General features: G+C 51.1%; 1 protein-coding gene across 1 annotated transcript in view; it reads right to left on the minus strand.

The window, feature by feature from the left end:
• The window catches only part of LOC125044927 (fibrillin-1-like), a 36,105-nt gene extending 14,928 nt beyond the window's left edge, over window positions 1–21,177 (minus strand). The window contains exons 1-26 of the mRNA XM_047641889.1: window positions 21,114–21,177; window positions 20,650–20,765; window positions 20,372–20,506; window positions 20,125–20,254; window positions 19,378–19,761; window positions 18,395–18,454; window positions 17,061–17,180; window positions 16,455–16,826; window positions 15,138–15,263; window positions 13,836–13,958; window positions 13,433–13,567; window positions 12,761–12,883; window positions 12,198–12,428; window positions 11,914–12,074; window positions 11,558–11,858; window positions 10,263–11,435; window positions 8,637–9,584; window positions 8,156–8,533; window positions 6,523–8,073; window positions 5,740–6,411; window positions 5,283–5,575; window positions 4,923–5,031; window positions 4,246–4,761; window positions 3,784–4,098; window positions 1,536–3,350; window positions 1,128–1,253 (exon numbers count right to left, since the gene is read on the minus strand). Coding sequence (XP_047497845.1) covers window positions 1,128–1,253; window positions 1,536–3,350; window positions 3,784–4,098; window positions 4,246–4,761; window positions 4,923–5,031; window positions 5,283–5,575; window positions 5,740–6,411; window positions 6,523–8,073; window positions 8,156–8,533; window positions 8,637–9,584; window positions 10,263–11,435; window positions 11,558–11,858; window positions 11,914–12,074; window positions 12,198–12,428; window positions 12,761–12,883; window positions 13,433–13,567; window positions 13,836–13,958; window positions 15,138–15,263; window positions 16,455–16,826; window positions 17,061–17,180; window positions 18,395–18,454; window positions 19,378–19,761; window positions 20,125–20,254; window positions 20,372–20,506; window positions 20,650–20,765; window positions 21,114–21,177 — 10,477 coding nt within the window. The remainder of the gene's footprint in view (window positions 1–1,127; window positions 1,254–1,535; window positions 3,351–3,783; window positions 4,099–4,245; window positions 4,762–4,922; window positions 5,032–5,282; window positions 5,576–5,739; window positions 6,412–6,522; window positions 8,074–8,155; window positions 8,534–8,636; window positions 9,585–10,262; window positions 11,436–11,557; window positions 11,859–11,913; window positions 12,075–12,197; window positions 12,429–12,760; window positions 12,884–13,432; window positions 13,568–13,835; window positions 13,959–15,137; window positions 15,264–16,454; window positions 16,827–17,060; window positions 17,181–18,394; window positions 18,455–19,377; window positions 19,762–20,124; window positions 20,255–20,371; window positions 20,507–20,649; window positions 20,766–21,113) is intronic.
• Between the last annotated feature and the right edge of the window lie 558 nt (window positions 21,178–21,735).

Here is a 21,735-nt window from a genome sequence, read left to right on the forward strand (position 1 = left end):
CTTTTCAATATTTTGTTTTCTTCTTTTTTCTCTCCTCCTCATTTCCATCCATCGTAAAGTTGACTGTAAAAAGACTCTTACTCTCTCTGTCTTTTTCACTCATTTTTTTTTTCACTCTCTCTCTCGATGGAACTAGAAAATAATCCTCTATTTTCTCTTTTCTGAAAAAAGAATCATCCTTCCTAACTCTACAGGAGAGGAAGACAGGATGTTGCACTCCCATCGCTGATCAATGTCGCTCGCAAGAAAAAAAAAGAAAAAGAAAGGGGTATTTTAAGGGGAGGGTGGATGGGGGAGCAAAAAGAAAATGAAAACAAAAGAAGATTGGCTTTAAGATTGGACTTTTTTTTTCTATATATCATTTTTTTTTTTTTTTTTTTTTTTTTTTTTTTTTTTTTTTTTTGCAACCTCTACTTTGAATGCACTACTGATGTCCGCTTTTAAGAAAGATATCGAAGCATTTATTAGCCAAAATTGGAGGAGCAGAAAATATAGCTTTAACCTTTTATGATTATTAATACTGTTTTATTTATTATTGTTATCTTATTTTTTTGCTTTAAGGAAATAAAAAAGAAAGGATTTGAAAGAACTTCAGTAAAAAAAAAAAAAAAAAAAAAAAAAGCTAGAATGCATAATAAAAATAAATCTTATTTCTCATGCTTCGATTTCTTCAGCAGTTCCTAAATACTTATATTTATGAACCAATCAAATTCACCCAAAAACAGTAAACTTTGGTTATTAGGGCCAATGTCTGGATAAATAAATTGATTTAAAGATGCGATAATGACTGGGGTATTAATGATAACGATAGTGATAATATTAACAGTAATAATGATGATGATAATCATGATGATAATAATAAAAATGATATTGATGATGGTGATAATCATGATGATGATTATGAAATGACAATGATGATGAATACAATATGAAATACAAAATGATGGGCAAAGAAACGCCAATAGATAAATAAATAAACAAATGACACTAACGACATTTATAACACTGGCCTTAACAACACGCAAGCAACTGCCGACTTTCTAACCAATCAACTCCAATCAACCCAAATCAAGTCTACAGCATCAACCTCCAATCCCCAATCAACGCAACCAAGGCACAGTACTCACCAGGGACGCACTTGTCGTAGGGGTTTCCGTTCCACCCACGGCGGCAACGGCACTCGTAGCTTCCGTCGCGGTCGATGAGGCAGGAGGCCGCGGTTCCGCACCCCGTCTGGCGGCAGTCTCCCGTGCCTGTTGGGCCGAGGGCAAAGGGGGGTGAGTGAGGGGGGGGGGGGGTCTTACTGATGCGTCTGTATGTCTGGGCGAATTACATGAGAGAGGGGCGTAGCGCATGCTGGGGAAGTGATAGCGAGGGGCAGCTACATCCTGGAGATTTTAAGTTTCACTTCTGACTGTTAGATTATTTCATGTGGACCTCTACTGCACATAAGAGAAACAACAAACACCTTTCAGATGCATCCACAGATGAAACGCGTTTGTTGTTTCTTATTCATGTCTGGCGGCAGTACTTACATTTGTCGAGGGGGTCGCCGTTGGGCAGGCTGGTGGGGCAGTAGCACTCGGCCTTCGTCTGGCTGACGATGCGGCAAAGGGCGTTCTGGCCGCACGAGATGAGGGCGCACGGATCCACCTGCTCTAACGGGCACAGGCAGCCGTTGCGGTAGGGGTCTCCCTGGCAGCCGTTGTTGCACTCGCACATGAAGCTACCGACGGTGTTGATGCACTGCGCGTTGTTGGCGCACGGGTTGTTGAGGCATTCGTTGATTTCCTTCTTGCACTCGATCTGCGGGTTGCCGTAGAAGTTGGGCGGGCACGAGCACTCCACGTTGTGGCTGTCCACTCTGCAGCGCGCGTTGGTGCCGCACGTATCCTGCAGGCAAGGGTTCTTGCACTCCTGGTTGAGGCACACCTGCTCAGAGTCGCAGTCGGTGTCCTTGAGGCACTCGTACTCCTCGCAGCCCTTGACGGGGTCGCCCTGGTAGCCGCTGTTGCAGAAGCACAGCGGCCGGTGGTTCGACACTCGGCAGTAGGTGTTGTCCCCACAGGCGTCGTCGCACGGGTCCTGGCACTCGTTGTTGACACAGCCCTGCGTGAGCGGGCAGTCGCTGTTGGCGCGGCACCCAGTCACACAAACGCCAGAGCGGCACAGGAAGCCCTGGGCGCACTCCTGGTCTTCGGCGCACTGGGCGCGGCAGTGGCCGTCGCTGCACGTCTCGCCGCAGTTGCACTGGTCTGAGGACGAGCACTGCTTGGTGCAGTAGCCGGATTGGCAAATCCCGCGGAAGGCGCAGTCGGTGTTGGAGGAGCAGGCGCGCGGGGGTGTAGTGCATGCGATGAAGGGGTCGCCCACGGCGGTTGGAGGGCAGCTACACTGAGCGCGATGACTGACGACCTGGCACTGGGCACAGGTGCCGCAGGCGGTGGCGCCCTGGCACGGGTCTCGGCATTGACGATTGATGCACGACTGCTCCGAGGGGCAGGACGAGTCGGAGCGGCAGCCGAGGATGCACAGGCGTCCCTCGCAGATGTTGCCGGTGCCGCATTGGCTGTCGGAGCTGCAGATCTCCTTGCAGACGCCGCCCACGCAGCGCTCGTTGTTGAAGCATTCCTGGTCGCTCTTGCAGAGGGGACGGCACGTGCCGAAGAAGCAGGTCATGCCGCTCGGACAGCCGCTGTCACCACTGCACGCCGTGACCGGCAGCCGGCAGTTAACGTAGGGGTCGCCTACCAGGTTGTCCGGGCACGCGCACTTGACTCGGTGGCCCTCGACGGCGCAGCGCGCGTTGCCTCCGCAGGCGGTGGGCGACGCGCACGGGTCGATGCACTTGTTGTTGACGCATGCCTGTGTGGACGGGCACTGTGTGTCGGCGCGGCAGCCGGCGACGCAAATGAGGTTACGGCAGAGGTCGCCAGAGCTGCAGTCGTCGTCGCGGCGGCACGTGGGGCGGCACACGGTGCTGACGCAGCGCTCGTTGTCCAGGCAGCTGGTGTCGGAGGAGCAGATGGCCAGGCAGCTGCCCGCCGTGCACACGAACCCGGAGGCGCAGTCGGAGTTGATGGCGCAGGTGCTGGGCTCGCGGACGCAGGCCACGTTGGGCGTCGGGTTGGGGATGAAGCCGTCGGGGCACGAGCACTGCGCGCGGTGGTTCACGACGGAGCAGAGCGCGTTGGCGCCACACACGGCCGACGAGCCGCAGGGGTCCGTGCAGCGGTTGTTCAGGCACGCCTCGCTTGCCATGCAGTCCTCGTTGGCGCGGCAGCCGATCATGCACAGGTTGTTCAGGCAGATGTGACCCAGGAAGCAGTCGTTGTCCAGGCGGCAGGTCACTGTTCATGAGAGGGGTGGGGTCCAGTTAAAATATAGCAACTCTTTCAACGAATATGTGTATAAGTATATTAATGTCTATGTATATGTGCATGTGAAGTCCATGTAGACGTACTTGTTTATGTATATACATTGTGTGTATATGTATATTTATATGTATATATATATATATATATATATATATTATGTGTGTGTGTGTGTGTGTATATATATGTATGTATATATGTATGTATGTATATATACATACATATATATACATATATACATACATATATATGTACATATATACATACATATACATATATACACACATATATATACATACACAAACACGTGTGTGTGTGCGTGTATGATTCTGTGAGTGAGTGAATGAGTGAGTAGTGTTTGCGTTCATGTCCAATGAATTATCCCCAGAAATAGCCGCTCGCTACTCACGTATGCAGGATCCGGTGACGCACTTCTCGTTGAGCGCGCACTCACTGTCGCCGGCGCAGGCGGGGGCGCACACGCCGGCCTTGCACAGGAACCCGGCGGGGCAGTCGTTGGTCCTCTGGCAGGTGGTGGGCACCCTGTAGCACTCGGTCTCCGCGTTGCCAGTGAATCCGGGCGGGCACGAGCACTGGCGCCGGTGGTTGACCATCGTGCAGGCGGAGTTGAGGCCGCATGCGTCGTCCTCGTCGCACAAGTCGCTGCACTGGCCCCGCACGCACGCCTCCGTCAGGCCGCACTCCTGGTCACTCTGGCACGGCGCTGTCGGGGAAGAACGGATGGGTCACACTCGGGATTCGCTAAAGTGTTGCTAGAATACAGAGGTCAATAGTACATACTCTTTATCTGTCAAACAGCAAAGGATCGAAGGAGAGAAAAGTTTCCCCAGATGCCTGTTGTGCAACTCACGTCTGCAGCGGCCTCCGTCGCAGATGGTCTGCGGCGGGCACTCGGTGTTGCGGCTGCAGGATGCCTGGTAGGGGCGGCACCCGGTGACGCGGTCGTTGGGGTCGCCCACGTAGCTGGTCTTGCAGGTGCACACGGCGCGGTGGTTGACGGCGCCGCACTCGGCGTTCGGGCCGCACTCCGCGCGTTCGCACACATCCTTGCACTTGGGCACGTTGTCCTCCTCCCCGCAGAAGGCGGAGTCGGGGCAGTCGCCGTTCACCAGGCAGATGACGGGAGGCTGGCAGCCTTCAGAGTAGGCGTCGCCCACGGTACCAGGCGGGCAGAGGCATTTGTAGCTGCCGGGAACGTTGTGGCACTTGGCTCCTGCGCCGCACGGGCTGCTCCTGCAGAAGTCGATAGGCTGGCATCCCCTGAGGGGGTCGCCCTGGAACCCGTCGCGGCAGAAGCAGACCGCCTTGTGGCCCTCGGAGAGACAGAGGGCGTTCTCACCGCACTGGTTGTTCACACGACAGGCAACTGCACACGTGGCAAGCAGAAAATCATTAGAATCACTAATCAACTTCATGAAAATATCAATCCTTTAACTGCTTAGTTGATAGACATCAGACGAGAATGATTTTTTATACAGACATGGAAAGACGCACCAGACGCAACAGAAAAACGAAAACGGTACTCACTCTTGCACATGTAGTTGTCGCAGCGCTGGTTCTGCGCGCACTGCTCGTCCACCTCGCACTCGATCTTCTGGCAGCCCTGGCGCTCGTCCGTGGCGTCGCCGAAGTAGCCCTGCGGAGGGAAACGTGTATAAGTATGTATAAATAGCTGGCCACGTGGAAGCGTTCATATAGAGCCTTTACAACGTGGGCACTGAGTTCTCTTTTGTCCAGTTATCTATCTCTTTATTTATTTAGTTTGCAACCTTGTTTCCTTCTTTAAAGTTTTTAACCTTGTGTTAGGAAATGAATGAGAGAGAGGGAGAGAGAGCAGAATGGTATGGCTTTTAACCGCATGTCCACACTGTATGGAAGAGCGCTTACCTGCGGGCACTGGCACACGGCCTGGTGGTTGATTGCCACGCACTCGGCGCTGCGTCCGCAGAGCGTGAGTCCGTCGCACACCTCGCGGCACTCAGCTTGGCCCACAAGGTTCGTGCGGCACTGCTCGTCGGCACTGCAGTCGGCGTTCTGGCGGCACTTGACTTCTGGTACGCAGATGTTGTTCTGGCACACTTGCAAATCGGGGCAGTCGTTGTTGGACCTGCACTTGGGCACGCAGGCGCCCTCGATGCACACCTGGTCGCTGATGCACTCACGGTTGCTGGTACAACGGGCTGTGGGAAGAGGGGGGATATGGTCAGACTAGAGCTCAAATTATGATTATTTATCTTATCCTTTTCTTATTGTTATGGTCATGATATTCGCCACAGGCAAAAATAAATGTTTTATGGTTTATCGATCTTTTCATAGATTGAAATATAAAGGACATGGAACTTACGCAGGCAGACGCCGCCATTGCACTGCTCGCCGGAGGGGCAATCCGTCTCCACCTGGCAATAAGTGATGTCCGTGCAGCCGAGAGTGGCATCGCCAGTGAAGCCTGGCTTGCAGAAGCACTGGTGCAGGTGAGCGCGGGCGACGCACTCGGAATTCTTGCCGCACACGCCGGGGATGGAACACGGGTTCACGCACTTGTTGTTTACGCATGACTTGTCAGCCGAGCACTCGTTGTGGCCGAGGCACTCGAGGGCGACGCAGCTGTTCAAGGGGTCGCCGGTAGTGCGGGGAGGGCAAGAGCAGACGGCCTTGTGGTTGACCGTCTGGCACTGCGCGCCGATGCCGCAAGCACCCGGGATCTCGCACGGGTTGCGGCACTTGAGTTGGAAGCAGGCGGCGGCATCTGGGCACTCGCTGTCGTCGAGGCAGTCTCCGGGGTTGCGGCAGCCCGTTACTACGGGGTCGCCCACCTGGCCCTCCGGACACACACACGAGTAACTGCCAAGGGCGTTGCGGCACAGGCCAGTGCGGTGACACGGGGTGTCACGGCATTCGTCCACATCCACGCAGCCTCCAGAGGAGTCCGTCTGGAAGCCTCGCTCACAGTAGCAAACGGCAGCGTGGTCCACCGCCTGGCATCGTCCAAAGCCACAGTTCACACTGTCACACGGATCTGCAGAGACAGGAAAAGAAATAACGAATGAGCAATCTTATGAAAACCTTAATAATAAACAATAAAAAATACGAGTCACATACTAATACACAAATAAAAAAGGGTACTTACTGATACACTTATAGCTGAGGAGATCACATAGTTTGTTTGAAGCACAGTCATCGTTGACAATGCAGTCTCCCTTGACACAGCCGAAGGAGAGGTCATTAGGGTCGCCGAAGTGGCCGGCCTCGCACTCGCACACTGGCTTGCGGTTGACCACCTTGCAGCGGGCGTTGGAGCCGCACACAGCCGATGCGCAGGGCGCCACACACTTGAAGACACCTTCGCCGTTCCTCTCACATGCTTGGTCTCCATTGCACTGGGCGTCGTTAGTGCATTCGTTTGGCTTGGTGCATCCGGGCGCCTGGTAAGGGTCGCCCACGGTGCTGGCGGGACACGTGCATTTGTATGAGCCTGGAACGTTGACACAGGAGGCACTCGGGTGGCATGGCCTATCCTGGCACTCGTCGACGTCGACACAGCCGCTGGGGCCTGGCAGGTATCCCTTGGCGCACATGCACTTCTTGGAAAGGCACACCTCGTTGACCCGACAGTCGCTGTTGCCTCTGCAGCCGCCTACGCATGCACCCTCAATGCACACCTCACCCTGCAGGCAGTTGCCGTCACCAAAGCAAACCTTGTGGCACATTCCCGAGGTGCAGCTCTCACCCTGCGCACACTCCTTGCTTTGCTGGCACACGGGCTTGCACAGGCCGAAATCACACACAGTGCTCGGACCACATTCATTGATGGTGGCACAGGTGACAGGCACACGGACGCATCCTTGTTGTGGTGTTGGTGTTGGAATAAATCCTGAAGGACACTGGCACTGTGCCAAGTGGTTTAGCACACTGCACTGAGCGTTAGGACCACACACGTTCGCTCTAGAGCATGGGTCATCACATTTGTTGTTGACGCAGGCATTTGCTGTAGGACAATCGGTGTTTCCGCGGCATCCAAGGAGACACACGCCAGAAATACATGCCTGGTTGGTGGGACACTGTGAAGATGAGACACAGGGCACCATGCACATGTTGTTGTAGCACCTTTCTCCCTGGGCACATTCACTGTTGTCTCGGCACACCACCTTGCACTGTCCATCCAGGCACACACCTCCTTGGCACTGTGCATCACTGTTGCACGAAGATGTCAGGCGGGTGCAGCCCTTGTCTGGGGTCGGGTTGGGGACGAATCCAGTCGGGCAGGTGCAGATGGGCTTCCTGTTGACGACGTTGCACTGAGCGTTGGGTCCGCAGGCTCGGTCGCAGGGAGAGGCGCAGCGGCCATTGATGCACACGCTGTCCAGTTGGCAGTCATCATTTCCGTTGGGACACATGCCCTCGGGGTGGCAACCGGTTGTGTACGGATCGCCGACCATTCCGACAGGGCAGGAGCACTGGTAGTTCCCTCCGACGGGTGAGCAGGTGGCAGAGGCGTGGCATGGATTAGGGTCGCACAGGTTCACGGCCACGCACTCGATCTCGGCAGACGGGTTTGGCCTCGAGCCCGGAGGACACTTGCAGTTGTAGCGATGGTTCTCGGCAAGACAGATGGCATTGTCACCGCAAGCATCGTAGCAGACATCGAAGCAAGTAAAGTCCAGTCTGTTGCAAGCCTTGTCTGTTGGGCAGTCTTTGTTTTCGATGCAGCTGACAGAGGAGCAGCCCTTGACAGGGTCATTAGGGGTCGCCTGCAAACAAACCTGGCGGGCACTGGCACTGAGCGGCATGGTTGTTGGCAACGCACACAGCATTGGGCCCACAACGAGTGGTGTCGCACACAGACATACACTTGCGAATATTGCCTCGTGTCTCACACTTCTCAGTCTCCAAGCACTGAGCGTCAGACTGACACTCGTCACGGGGCACTGGACGGCACCCGCTGCGGTCGTTGGGGTTACCTGTAAAGCCTCGGTCGCACTGGCACTGACCACGGTGGTTGACGGCGAAGCAGGAGGAGTGGAGGGGGCAGTTGAAATCCTGGCAGACGCCCACGCACTTGAGGACGCCCAGCTGGTCGGGCCGACACGCATCTGAGGGAGGGCACTGGCGGTCGTCTTGGCAGTCGGGGACATTAGGCTCTGTGGAGATATAGGAGAGATGTTAGATTTGTTACAGTGGTGCAATGTGACTTTGGTAGTGTATCATTGTTTGCATCGAACGAAATCAGTTAACAATACTTACTCTGGCACTGTTTGGTTGAGGGGTTGCGCAGGTAGCCTTCCTCGCAGCGACAGAGTGGGCGTCCAGCCTGACTGTAGCATATCTCGTTCTGACCGCAGGCGTAGGAGAAGCAGGGGTCGACGCAGGCCTTGAGGCCCTGGGCGTCCACTTGGCACACCTGGCCGGGGCTGCAGTCTTTGTCGGTGGTGCACTTGCTCTCGCGGTCCTCGGGCTGGCAGCCTGCAGTCAGGTCGTTAGGGTTGCCCTTATAGCTGTCCTTGCACAAGCAGGCTGATCGATGGGCCTGTGCAACACAGAAGGCGTTGGGGCCGCACTCAACCTTGTTGCAAGCGTCGACGCAAGTACGGCGTCCGCCGCTGGAGAAGCAGATCTCATTATCAGCGCAGAAGAGATCGTTTTGGCATCCTGCAGGTTGGCATCCTTCGCTGAGATTGGTAGGATCGCCCTTGAATCCCAGAAGACACGTGCAGGCACCGTCGGTGCAGACAGCGTTGGGGCCGCACACGACGGTGGCGCAGGGCGAGTCGGGGCAGGCGGCGGGGTTCTCAAGACACGATTCCGAGCCGACGGTCTCCGGCATGCACATCTGGAACGGGTTGCCGGAGAAGCCAGCCTGGCAGCGGCAGTCGAAGCTCCCGGGAGTGTTGAGGCAGACGGCGTTCATGCCGCACGCGGTGCCGATGCACTCGTCTACGTCGACGCACTCCACGTAGGGGTTGCCCTGGTAGCCGACGGGGCAAACGCAGTCGACGCGGTTCACGCCCTGGCGGCACTCGGCGCTGGTGCCGCACCGCGTGGTGGCGCAGTCGGCCTTCTGGTCCTCCTCGGAGGCGCACGAGGCGTACGGGTTCCCGCTGTAGCCGGTGTTGCACACGCACCTGTTGGGCTCGCCGTACTCGCAGTGGGCGTTGGCGCCGCAGCCGGGCGTGCACAGGGGCGGCGTGACCGCTGCGGGAAGAGGCACATGAGAACCAGTAACACAGACATGCGCTTGGCGTGTGTGTGTGTGTGTGTGTGTGTGTGTGTGTGTGTGTGTGTGTGTGTGTGTGTGTGTGGTGTTGTGTGTGTGTCGTGTGTGTGTGTGCACGTGTGGTCGTGTGTGGTGTATGTGTGTGTGTATGTGTGTGTGCACGTGTGTCGTGTGTGTGCACGTGTGTGTGTGCACGGATTGTGTGTGTGTGTGACGGTGTGTGTGTGTGTGCCCGTGGTGTGTGTTGTGCCGTGTGTGTGTGTGCCCGTGTGTGTGCACGTGTGTGTGCACGTGTGTGTGCACGTGTGTGTGTGTGTGTGCACGTGTGTGTGTGTGTGTGCACGTGTGTGTGTCGTGTGTGTGCACGTGTGTGTGTGCACGTGTGTGGTGTGTTGTGTGTGAGTGTGTGTGTGTGTGTGTGTGCACGTGTGTGTGTGTGTGTGTGTGTGCAAGTGTGTGTGTGTGCACGTGTGTGTGTGCTCGTTGTGTGTGTGTGTGTGTGTGTGTGTGTGTGTGTGTGTGTGTGTGTGTGTGTGTGTGTGTGTGTGTGTGTGTGTGTGTGTGTGTGTGTTTAATTTTTTATTTATATATTCCTTCTCTTTTTGTATGCATAATCATCCCAACCCCGCAAGCAAGAACAACACAAAGGTACTTACGAGGCACGCAGAGCAGGTCAGGATCTCCGAGGAAGAAGGGCAGGCAGACGCACTTGTTGGTGTTCTTGTCGCATTTGGCGCCGACGCCGCAGACGACGCCCTCGCAGCGCTCCTTGCAGCGGCCGTTGACGCACACCTGCGGGTCCTGGCACGGATTGGCGGCCGAGCACTGGTCGGGCAGGCAGCGGCCGCCGGGGAACGGGTTGCCGTTGAAGCCCGACTCGCACTTGCAGGTCGGGCCATCGCGCGCCACGATGCAGTTCGAGTTGGGGCCGCACAGGAAGCCCTCGCACATGGAGATGCAGTCGCCGTTGGGGCCCTCTGCGTAGCCGGGGTGGCAGCGGCACCAGGCGGCGTGGTCCTCGGCCTCGCAGTAGGCGTTCGAGCCGCAGGGCAGGGCGTTGCACGGGTTCACGCACTCGCCGGAGTCGGTACAGGCGAGGTCGCCGGGGCACTCGTCGTCAGAGTGGCACTCGACCTCCTCCCTTCGGTTGCATGTGTCGATGAAGGGGTCGCCCTCGGTGCCAGGGGGGCACTCACACTTGAATGTGCCGATCTCGTTTATGCAGATGGCACCCTGGCCGCAGGGGTTTTCGCGGCACTCGTCGATGTCCACGCAGCCGGCGGGGCCTCTGTTGACGAAGCCGGGCTGGCACATGCACTGAGGGGGATCCGAGGGCGTGCACTTGCTGTTGATGCCGCACGAGAAGGCTTCGCACGGACTCTTGCATCGGTTGTTGTCCTGGTTGTCGACGAAGTAGGGCGGCGGGCATACGCACTTCCCGGGCTGGACGCAGCGCTCGTTCACGAGGCAGTCGGCGTCACTGGAGCACTTTTCCTGGGCCTTCGAGCAGCCAGTGGTGTAGGCGTCTCCCGAGGAGTCGGGCGGGCAGCGGCACTCGAAGCCGCCTACCTGGTTATAGCATTCGGCGCCGGGACCGCATGGCAGGCGCCCGTTGGGGAGGCGCGCCACGCACTCGTCGACGTCCTGGCAAGACCCGTCAGGGAGGGTGGTGTACCCGGAGGGGCAGGCGCAGTAGCTGAGCCCACCCTGGATGGTGACACACTCGGCGCCCGCGGGACACCGGTTGCCCAAGGAGCAATTGGCCAGCACGCAGTTCCCGTCCACGATGCGGTACGGAGGCAGGCACGTGCACTCCAGCGTGTTGCACTCTGAGGGGAGGAAGGCATCCTTTAGGAAGTGTTTTTGGAGGAAAGAATGCGATAGGTATAGTATCAGTACACAAAAACGTTATTTTGCAACCTAATAAATGCCTCAGGCGCTGACTACTTACTTTCGCAGAGGCTGAAGGGGTTCCCGACGTAGCCGGGCAGGCACTGGCAGTCGTAGGACCCGGGCAGGTTCTTGCAATTGGCGTTGAGGCCGCAGGCGAGCTTGCCGCCCACGGTCTCCAGGCACTCGTTGATGTCGCGGCAGCTACCTGTCTGAGGGTCGCGCACGTAGCCGCGCTGGCACACGCACACGTTGGCGCCGAGGGCCTTGTCCTCGACACACTGCTCCCCCGTCGGGCAAGGGCTGGAAATGCTGCAGTCGGGGCTCTTGACGGCGATGCAGCCCTCGCGGGCAGCGTCGCCCTCGAATCCCGATGGGACACTCGCACGTAAACTTGCCTGGCTCGTTCCTGCAAACCGCGCCCTTGCCGCACGGGTTGTTCACGCACTCGTTCACGTCTGTGCAGCCGAACACGCCGATGGGATTGCCGGAGTAGCCCTGCGCGCACAGGCACTTGGGCTGCCCGTTGATCAGCTTGCACTCGGCGTTCGGGCCGCAGCGAACGTCCTCGCATGGGTCTGCAGGGGAGGCAAGGCTGCGTTAGTAAGGGCAAATAAACAGAAAAAGAAAGCGTAAGAGTGATATCACACAGGACATTAAGCTCCCAAAATACAGTTGGAAACAAGACGACGACTACTTACGCCTGCAGTCGTCGCCGATGTTGGGCTCGGGACACATGCACTGGTTGGCGAGGCAGAGCGCGTTGCCGGGGCAGTCGTTGTCGTCCGAGCACTTCATGATGTCCAGGCACTGCGTGAAGGGGTCTGGGTCGGCCACCGTGTTGGGCGGGCACGAGCAAGTGAAGGAGCCCAGTGTGTTGGTGCAGAGGGCGCCAAGCCCGCACGTCCCGGGCCGCCGGCACTCGTCCACGTCTGCGGGGGGCGGGGGAGAGAGGGGGGAGAAAAGGGGGAAGTTAGCGAAGTCATTCTCACCGAAGGACGTTCTATTGCACTTATCAGCTCTGGAGTCTGTAACATCAATTATTACGTTTTACTTATTCATCTACTTCACTGACTTAGTCTTTATCCAAATCAGGGGGAAAGACATCTAAAACGAGAAATACACAAACATTAAATAGTTCATAAACGTTATCTCATCCACTTAGACCAAGACATCTCGACCAATCCACCAGTCATTAGACTCTAGACAGCGTTAGTCGGCGTCGACCAGTTTTACCAACACGCGTCGAAGACTTCATACTAACCACACTCCACTTCGGGGTTGCCGCCAAGGGGCTCGGGGCACGTGCAGCTGTAATTTCCCCGTGTGTTGGTGCACTTGGCGTTCTTACCGCAAGGGAACGGGTAGCCAAGGCACTCGTTAACATCTGCGCATGCAACGAGCGGCGGCGGGACGAGAGGGATGGTTAGTTCAGTCGGTTATGGCAACGGTGGTTAGGGGACGTCTATGGGCTTTGCTTTGGTTGGTTAGTTGGTTAGTTTAGCTTAATTTGTTCATGCAGTTTTTGTCATTATGTTAACTGGATATTTACTACAGTTTGTTATCTAGCAATGTTAATCTTGTTAATGTTATAAGGCAATGCATGCAATATTAAGAACATAAGAGTGTTATATAAGAATAAATGCGCTCAAAAGCATGCTGGCTGTGCAATGCTTGTTGAAATTGCAGCTAATGTCAGTATCAAAATGCATATCGCTGACCTACACTTACCTTTGCGATTAGACATTGCTTTAGTACTATCCACATAACATGCTTTTGTTTCTTAATTTAAAAAAAATAAGCGTGACAAGCCATGCAAATATTAACGTCTTCTCGTTACCATAAGCTTATAACTAAATGAATAAACAAAAGTTCCCGATACCTCAAACTTAAGAGAGAATCCAAGTTAGAAGACAAAACTAAGCCTCCAACTTACCGAGACATTTCGTGTTTGGATTTCCTGAGAACCCTGGCGGGCACTGGCAGGTGAAGGAGCCCAGGGTGTTGGTGCAGACGGCGTTGTCGCCGCACTGCCCCGAAGGACGGTTTCCTGCCGTGCATTCGTCCACGTCTGGGGGAGCGGTTGGGGACGGTGAGCGATTGGTTTATGGTAATGAGGGTAATGATTCAATCCATTAGTTTCAACCCTTTGGTTTGTCTGTCTTATCCCCCCACTTATACATACATACATTAAATAGATGCATATACTCATACATACAAACACACAAATACATATATATATAAATATATATATATGTACATACATATATATATACACATATTCCTCCATCCCTCCTTCCTCATTCCTTCTCCCCTCGTCCCCTCACCCACATACTCACCAACGCATCCCGCGGTGATGTCCTTAGGGTCGTAAGTCCAACCGGGATCACACATGCACATCGCCTCTACGCCATCGGGCTTGCAGGTCGCGTGTGGTCCGCACTCAACGCCTTCACACGGAGCTGAAGAAAAACACGAGCGTAATTTTGTTATTAATTTTGAAATCTTTTCGATGTCTAATGGAGAGAAGTAGAGGTTTGTGATGATGGTTCTGATAGCTATGGGTAAGATGATGGTTATTGTTAGTAAAGTCATTCAATTGTTAGTAAAATGGCATGCTCTCTTTTCCACTAACATCTCCCATGCAGTAAAGCAGTTTCCCAACGTCAGCTTCAATAACATTACACAATTAAAGACATCTATCTATCCGTGTATGTGTGCGTGCGTGCGTGTGTGTGTGTGTGTGTGTGTGTGTGTGTGTGTGTGTGTGTGTGTGTGTGTGTGTGTGTGTGTGTGTGTGTGTGTGTGTGTGTGTGTGTGTGTGTGTGTGTGTGTGTGTGTGTGTGTGTGTGTGTGCGTGCGTGCATGGGCGTGTGTGTTTGTATGTATAAAACCAACAATCTTAGCGTGTTCTTATAAAAGCAGCCCCCTCTTATAACTCCTGACTAGCCACTGGTTCTGAGCATTGTTTACACTCGTGACGTCACACCCGAATGCTGCTCGCCTAACTGTCCGCGAAGTGTTGACAGTTCCGCCCGCTGACCGTGCTAATAACCTCTGCCAAGTTAAAAGCTGAGGCAAGATCTGGCTTCCCTTTTAGATATATAAATTGGACATTTTTCTTTTGCATTTTGGTTTATTTAAGGTTTAGGAATATCTGGTTTTAGATATATAAATGTTATCTGCTCAAAGCGATGGTTAATTTTAATCATGCTAAGAGATGAGAGAGGAAGATAAATAGATAGCCAGACAGACAGACAGAGATAAATAGCTAGATAGATAGATAGACAGAGAGAGAGAGAGAGAGAGAGAGAGAGAGAGAGAGAGAGAGAGAGAGAGAGAGAGAGAGAGAGAGAGAGAGAGAGAGAGAGAAGGGAAAGAGAGAGAGAGAGAGAGAGAGAGAGAGAGAGAGAGAGAGAGAGAGAGAGAGAGAGAGAGAGAGAGAGAGAGAGAGAGAGAGAGAGAACAAGACATCGATCAAAAGAAAGAAAGCTAGAAAGTGACACAGCGAGAAGAACGATTGTCCGAACACAGAAAGCAAACCACCGGGTAAACAAGCAAACAAAACAATAACAAGACACAACACCCCTCCCCAAAACAAAACTCCAAAAACAAACAAGTTAGTAATTAAAAGCACTCACGCATGCACTTGACTAAGGGGTCACCCGACAGCGGGAACGGACACGAACACACGAACGACCCGAAGGTGTTGGTGCACTTGGCTGCCTCGCCGCAAGGGAACGGCTCCGACAGGCACTCGTCCACGTCTGCGGGGTGGGGGAGCAGGGGAGGTGGGGGGGGGGAGAGTAGGAAAGGGGGAGATGGGGGTGGGAGGGGGAGGAGATGAGAGGGGGAGGGGAGGGGAGGAGATGAGAGGGTGAGGGGAGGGGGTAGTAGGGGGAGGGGGGGGGGGGAGGGGGGAGGGGGAGGGGAGGGGGGAGAGTGGGAAGGGGAGATGGAGGTGGGAAGGGGACGGGGAAGGAATAGGAGAAGGGAAGGGGACGAGGAGGAAGGTGGGAGAGGGAGAAGGGGGAAAGTGAGGTGGGAGGGGGAGGGGGGGGGGTCAGGAGGAGCGTTGGGTAGGGGAAGCAAGGATATTGGAGGGGAGGGGAGGGGGAAGAGGGAAAGTGGGAGGGGGTGAAGAAGATCCGAAAAGGGGGGAAGAAAGTAAGAGGAGGAAATGGGAGAAGGAGAAAAATAAGAATAAGAAAGTTTATGATAGAGGTTGCAAAGGGAGACGGAAAAAAAATAAAAAAAAGGAAGGAGGGAAGATGGGGGGGAAATTAGGTTGGGGGCCGGGGGGGGGGGGGGGGCGAGTAAATTTCACGGGATAATTTTGAGTGTGGGAAAGGGGGGGGGAGTAGGGGCGGAGGGGGGGGTGAGTCATGGGGTTAATATTATGTAGATTACTTACGGTTGAGCTTGAGATAATGACTGTGTTAGTAATCATATTAAGCTAATTTTGGTTAGTAAGCAAAATCATGCATAGCATGCACGGCTGTTAGTTTTATTTGTTGTTAAAAAAACATGAGTTCACATAATGCACACGCATACTCACAAACATAAAATGAATATACATACATACATATACACACAGATATGCTAGCGTTATATGTATATCCACAATAAATTTGTAAACATATATGCTTATATAGAAACATACATTAATACACACACACACACACACACACACACACACACACACACACACACACACACACACACACACACACACACACACACACACACAAACACACACACACACACACACACACACACACACACACACACACACACACACACACACACACACACACACACACACATATATACATACACACACACACACACATATATACATATAAATATATATATATATATATATATGTATGAATGGATGTATGCATGTATACATATGCCTTACACACAAACAAAATCACGCACACACAAGCCCCTACCTTTGCAAGCTGAGTCGGGCGGGTTCCCGATGAAGCCGAAGTTGCAGGAGCACTGGAAGCTCCCGGGCACGTTCTGGCACTGCGCGTTGGGGCCGCACGGAGAGAGCCGGCACTCGTCCACGTCGCGACACTCGGCACCCACGGCCTGGAAGCCATCGCGGCAGGAGCAGACACCAGCCTTGCACTCTGCATTATTCACGCAGTCGAAGTTCAAGCGGCACAGGATGTCAACGGCAGATTGCTTGCACGCGACGTCGGGAGTGGGGCTGGGACTATACCCCTGAGGGCACAAGCACGTGAATCCTGGCTGGGCATTCTGGCACACGGCGTTGATGCCACACGGTCGGCTGAAGGCCGTGCACTCGTCAATGTCTAAGAGAGAGGGGGAGAAAGGATTTTTTTTTATGTCTAATTCTTATGTATGCCAATGCGATGTCTCAAAATAACAGAATGAAGAAACAAGGAAGACAATAGTATATGAGGATAACCATAATATTATCGATGGAAAAATAACAATAATAACAAAAATAAAACAAACGGCAACAACGACAGTCACAAAAAAAAAAAAAAAAAAAAAAACAGAAAAAAAAAGTTCCTTCAACTCACCAACGCATCCGATGTAAGGGTCTCCAGTGTAGTACTCTTGGCACTGGCACGAGTAGCTGCCCACGCTGTCGATGCAGACGGCGTTGGCACCGCAAGGGTTGCTTTGGCACTCGTCGACGTCTGTGAGTGACCGGAAGAAGGCGTTAGAACAAAGTTGTGGAATTATTTACACTCGTGGAAGGACCGATGGTACGACACGGACGAAAGGGGATTTAGATTGTAAATTGTGAATAATTCTGATAATAATAATAACGACAAGAATAATGATAATATTAAAAATAATAATAATATCAATAATTATGATAATAAAACAATAAGAATCATACCAACAATTATAAAAGCAATAATATTAATATTGATATTCAATGAAAACAAAACCAAAATAACGAATATTGAATTCATCTCAAGTTTCGATTTTTTTTTTTTTTTTTTTGTTCCTGTAAGAATGCAAAGTACAGTGCAGTACATCCTTGAGAATTAAAGCATTTGCACACTGAGTCACAGCAGACAAAGCAATGTAATGCCACTATCCCGCTAAATATACTGAAGGCTCATATCCCTCGTAACTTACTGAACAACTGTGGAATAAACAATATTGAGCATTGTGAGTTAAATACAGCAAAGCCAAGTTAACACTCTAAATCTAACCAAAACGTACGCTATGCGATGTTAATACCACCCTTAACACTGTTATTGTTAAAGTGTAGTCGACAAAATACTTATTAGTCTAATTGTTCCAAAGGTTAATTGGCGTAATTCCGGTGTTAATTTGTAAAAATAAAAGTGTATAAAAAAATGGCGATCCTTTTTTTGTTACCCTGACAAAAAAAAAATCTAATCATAAAATTAATAATAATAAACACATACCTAATTCTCGATATACAATATTTATACAGTAATGCAACTGGAATACCTAAAATATATATCAATATATGCATATACAAAAAGATAAAAGGTCTTTGTAACGTCAGTTTGTACAGTCAGACACAAATATTCATTACAGAGCTGAGGATACAGTGAATTGACAGAAGACATTATATAAAAAAAATACTTTTGAATTCAAGAAATACATTACATGCAGTACAGAGTCTTATAGATTATTCAGAAGTTCCTTTTACAATAGCTACAAGATACAGTAAATTTGCATTACGCATATGCAACAACTAACACGCACACACACGAACATTCAAGTACAATAATTAGCGGAAAATAAATACTAGGAAAGAACACATACAGAGGAAATCTACACATCATTCACATCCAAAAGAAACATACACAATGAGCAACAAAGCAAGACCTTAAAACAAACAGAAATAGTAACAAAGATGCACTACAGAAGTCCTTTTCGTCGCGCTGTTCATCGGATGCCAGAAGTGACATTGACGGGTGTCGTCCTGGTGTCATATGTCATCTTGCGTGTCCAGTGGAAAAGTGTGAGTCTTGAGAGACAGTCGGTGATCGCGAAATGGGTGTTTGGGTGAGGCAATAGAGTATACGTGTATAAATATATATATATATATATATATATATATAATATATATATACATATATATACATATATATACATACATACATACATATATATATATATATATATATATATATATATATATTTATATATATATACATATATATACATATATGTACATATATATATATATAATATATATACATATATATACATATTTATATATAATATATATATATTATATATCTATACATACATATATATATATATATAAATATGTATACATACATATATATATATATATATATATATATATATACATATACATATATATATGCATACATCGGTTTTTTACGTGCTGATAATGAGTAAAAATCGTCAAAGTGTTTGCTGGATCAATAACTCTCAAGTCCAGTTTTCTTCTTCTTTTCTCTGGTGCTTGTAGAGCAAGTACAAGCTGTGTTGGTCCAAGGAAGAAAGTCAGGCAAGTTGCATAACGTCTTGTAATTAAGCGCAAGTAAACATGGGCTTTGGAGCTAAAAAAGGAAAGGGGAAAAATACATAGGTCGCTAATCGACAGAAGTGCAGAAAAAATCTAAATACAAGAAGGAAAAGTTTCCTCAAGTCGCTCGCAGAGAAAGACATTCTTCTCATTCCTCTTGTCACAAACGCTTGAAGATGCTACGGTATTTCCTCCAGCGCCCCTGGCGGGAGGAAACGGAGGAGAAGGATGGCGAAAGATCTTCGTTCAGAGGAGGAGGCGAAGGAGAGAGAAAGCAAGGTCCAAGGCGAGGGTCCTGGAGCGTCGGAAGGGCGTCGTCGGGAGAAGGAGGACGGGAGGCTACTAACTGCTGCAGGCCACGTCGCCGTCGCCCTCGAAGCCGCGCGGGCAGTAGCACTTGTATGACCCTGGGACGTTCATGCACTTGGCATTCTCTCCGCAGGTGGAGGCCAGCCCGCACTCGTTCACGTCCGTGCACTTCTCGCGAGGTTTCCCCGAGAAGCCGGCGGGACAGCGGCACTCGTACGAGCCCGGCGTGTTGATGCACGTGGCCGCCGCGCCGCACGGGAAGCTCCAGTTCGACGCCGCCTGGCTGATGGCGTTCTCCAGCGCCTCCGGCAGCAGGCTCTCGAACAGGTCGTCGACGAGGGTGACGTCGAGCGTGACGGTGGTGGTCGTCTCGACGCCGTCGTCGTCGCGCTCGGAACTCGGGTCGACGCACTCGTTCACGTCTTCCAAGGTTAGCGTCGGACGGATTAGTTTCCCTGACTCATTATCCTCGGGTTTTTTTTTAGTAGGTTAGGCCATAAATGTGCTTCTAAAAGTGTATGTTGTGTTGATTAATTCACCATGATTCTCCGGTAAGCTAGTAATTAGTGCCTGCTATCATTACATTAGCATGATACGCGTCATTAGTTTCAACGAAACTACCCTTTGTTTGAAAAGCTATACTGGCTAACTCTGTTACGGAATTAGTGAGACAAAGTACAAAATACTGATTACCCCAAAATAGAAGCTATGTTATTACTATCTCTAACAAACTACCCCCGCCCCCCCTAAATAAATGTCGAAAAAACTCTCCCCGTTTTCTTTACCTTGGCAGGCGCCGTACATGTTGTAGGGGTCACCGATGTAACCGGGAGGGCACGCGCAGGTGTAGTTGTTAACTCCGTCCACGCAGATGGCGTTGGCTGCACAGGGGTTACCTGCGCATTCGTTGATGTTCTGTGGCAAGATCGTAAAATTTGGATAATTAGTGACATGACGAAAGAAAACAGTTTCTATTTCTCATATGGAAGGAATGGAAAAGCCATTTTCCCATGCCAGCTCCTTTCCGCTCACCTGACAGCCTGCCCTCGAGTAAGCATCTCCTTCGTATCCGAGCGGGCACTCGCAATCGTGTCCTCCTTCGCGGTTCCGGCACTTGGCCAGGGGACCGCAGACGTCGGCGCGTTGGCACTCGTCGTAATCGGCACACTAAGGGGGGAGGGAGGAAGGGAAAGATATTAATTATTTGTGTTTTCCGATTGCATTTATCCTTCAGTTCCTCTATATTAGCTCAAGAAAACAGCTACATCAATAAACGGACAACACAGACATAAAATAAGATATAGACTTACCCCATCGTAAGGGTTGCCAACGAAGCCATCCGGACACGTGCAGGTGTAGTTGCCGTGATGGTTGGTACAGATGGCGTTACTCCCGCACGCGGCCGGGTCGTCGCATTCGTTGATGTCTGCGGCAGAAGGAAAAGTTATATTAGTATCAGGATGATGGTGATGGTGATAATGATGGTGATGGTAATGGTGATAATGATGGTGATGATAGTGCTGGTGATAATGATGATGATGGTTCGTGTGTGTGTGTGTGTGTGTGTGTGTGTGTGTGTGTGTGTGTGTGTGTGTGTGTGTGTGTGTGTGTGTGTGTGTGTGTGTGTGTGTCGCCGCAACAACATTGCAATCCTATAATTCAAAGACAACCATACCAATCAATTTAAAAACCCTTTTCCTATCCCGAAACAATCATAATAACACAGGTGATGATACAAAGCTCGCAACATCATCTCTTGTGTTTTTTTCCCTACAATTTAATCCCAAAATGAGAACCAGTTCCTCCGAAAACGAAGCCGATAAGAATCCGTCTTGCATATCCTCGGCAGGCAAGTTGATCGCCGGCCTTCGCGCAAGACAAATCCTCTTAATAATTATCCCCAAACTGCTACATAATTGGTCTAATTATCCGACGCGATCTATTATCCGGTCGCGTCGTATTAAGCAGAAGTCCTTCGGTTCCTGCGTTTTTACAAGATCAAAATGGCTCCAGGCGAATTTTACATCGTTCCCACGTCTAATACAAGGCGCGGGCGAGATTTCATGGAGTTACCATCCTTATTGACGGGGGAGATAGGGTTCACATCCGCTTGGCAGGAGCTTCAAGGTAAGTTTCTGGCGCTTAACCTATGGTCGATTTATACGACCGACACCTTTTTTTTTATGCCATTGTCGTCCTTACGGCGGTATCGCATTGGGGTCATAGTTCTAAAAAACGGCATTTGATCCTTCGAATCCGGAATTTTGTTTGTTTTTGATCAGGATAAAGCGTGGGAGAAACACATCGGAAATATTGTTATAAATCATCTAAACAAAAGGAGGTTTGCCTGAACTTCAAGTATATTCTCGTATAGCAAAGGTAAAATACATCCATAA

This window comes from Penaeus chinensis, chromosome 36 (genome assembly GCF_019202785.1).
Source record: "Penaeus chinensis breed Huanghai No. 1 chromosome 36, ASM1920278v2, whole genome shotgun sequence".
Taxonomy (NCBI): Eukaryota; Metazoa; Arthropoda; class Malacostraca; order Decapoda; family Penaeidae; genus Penaeus; species Penaeus chinensis.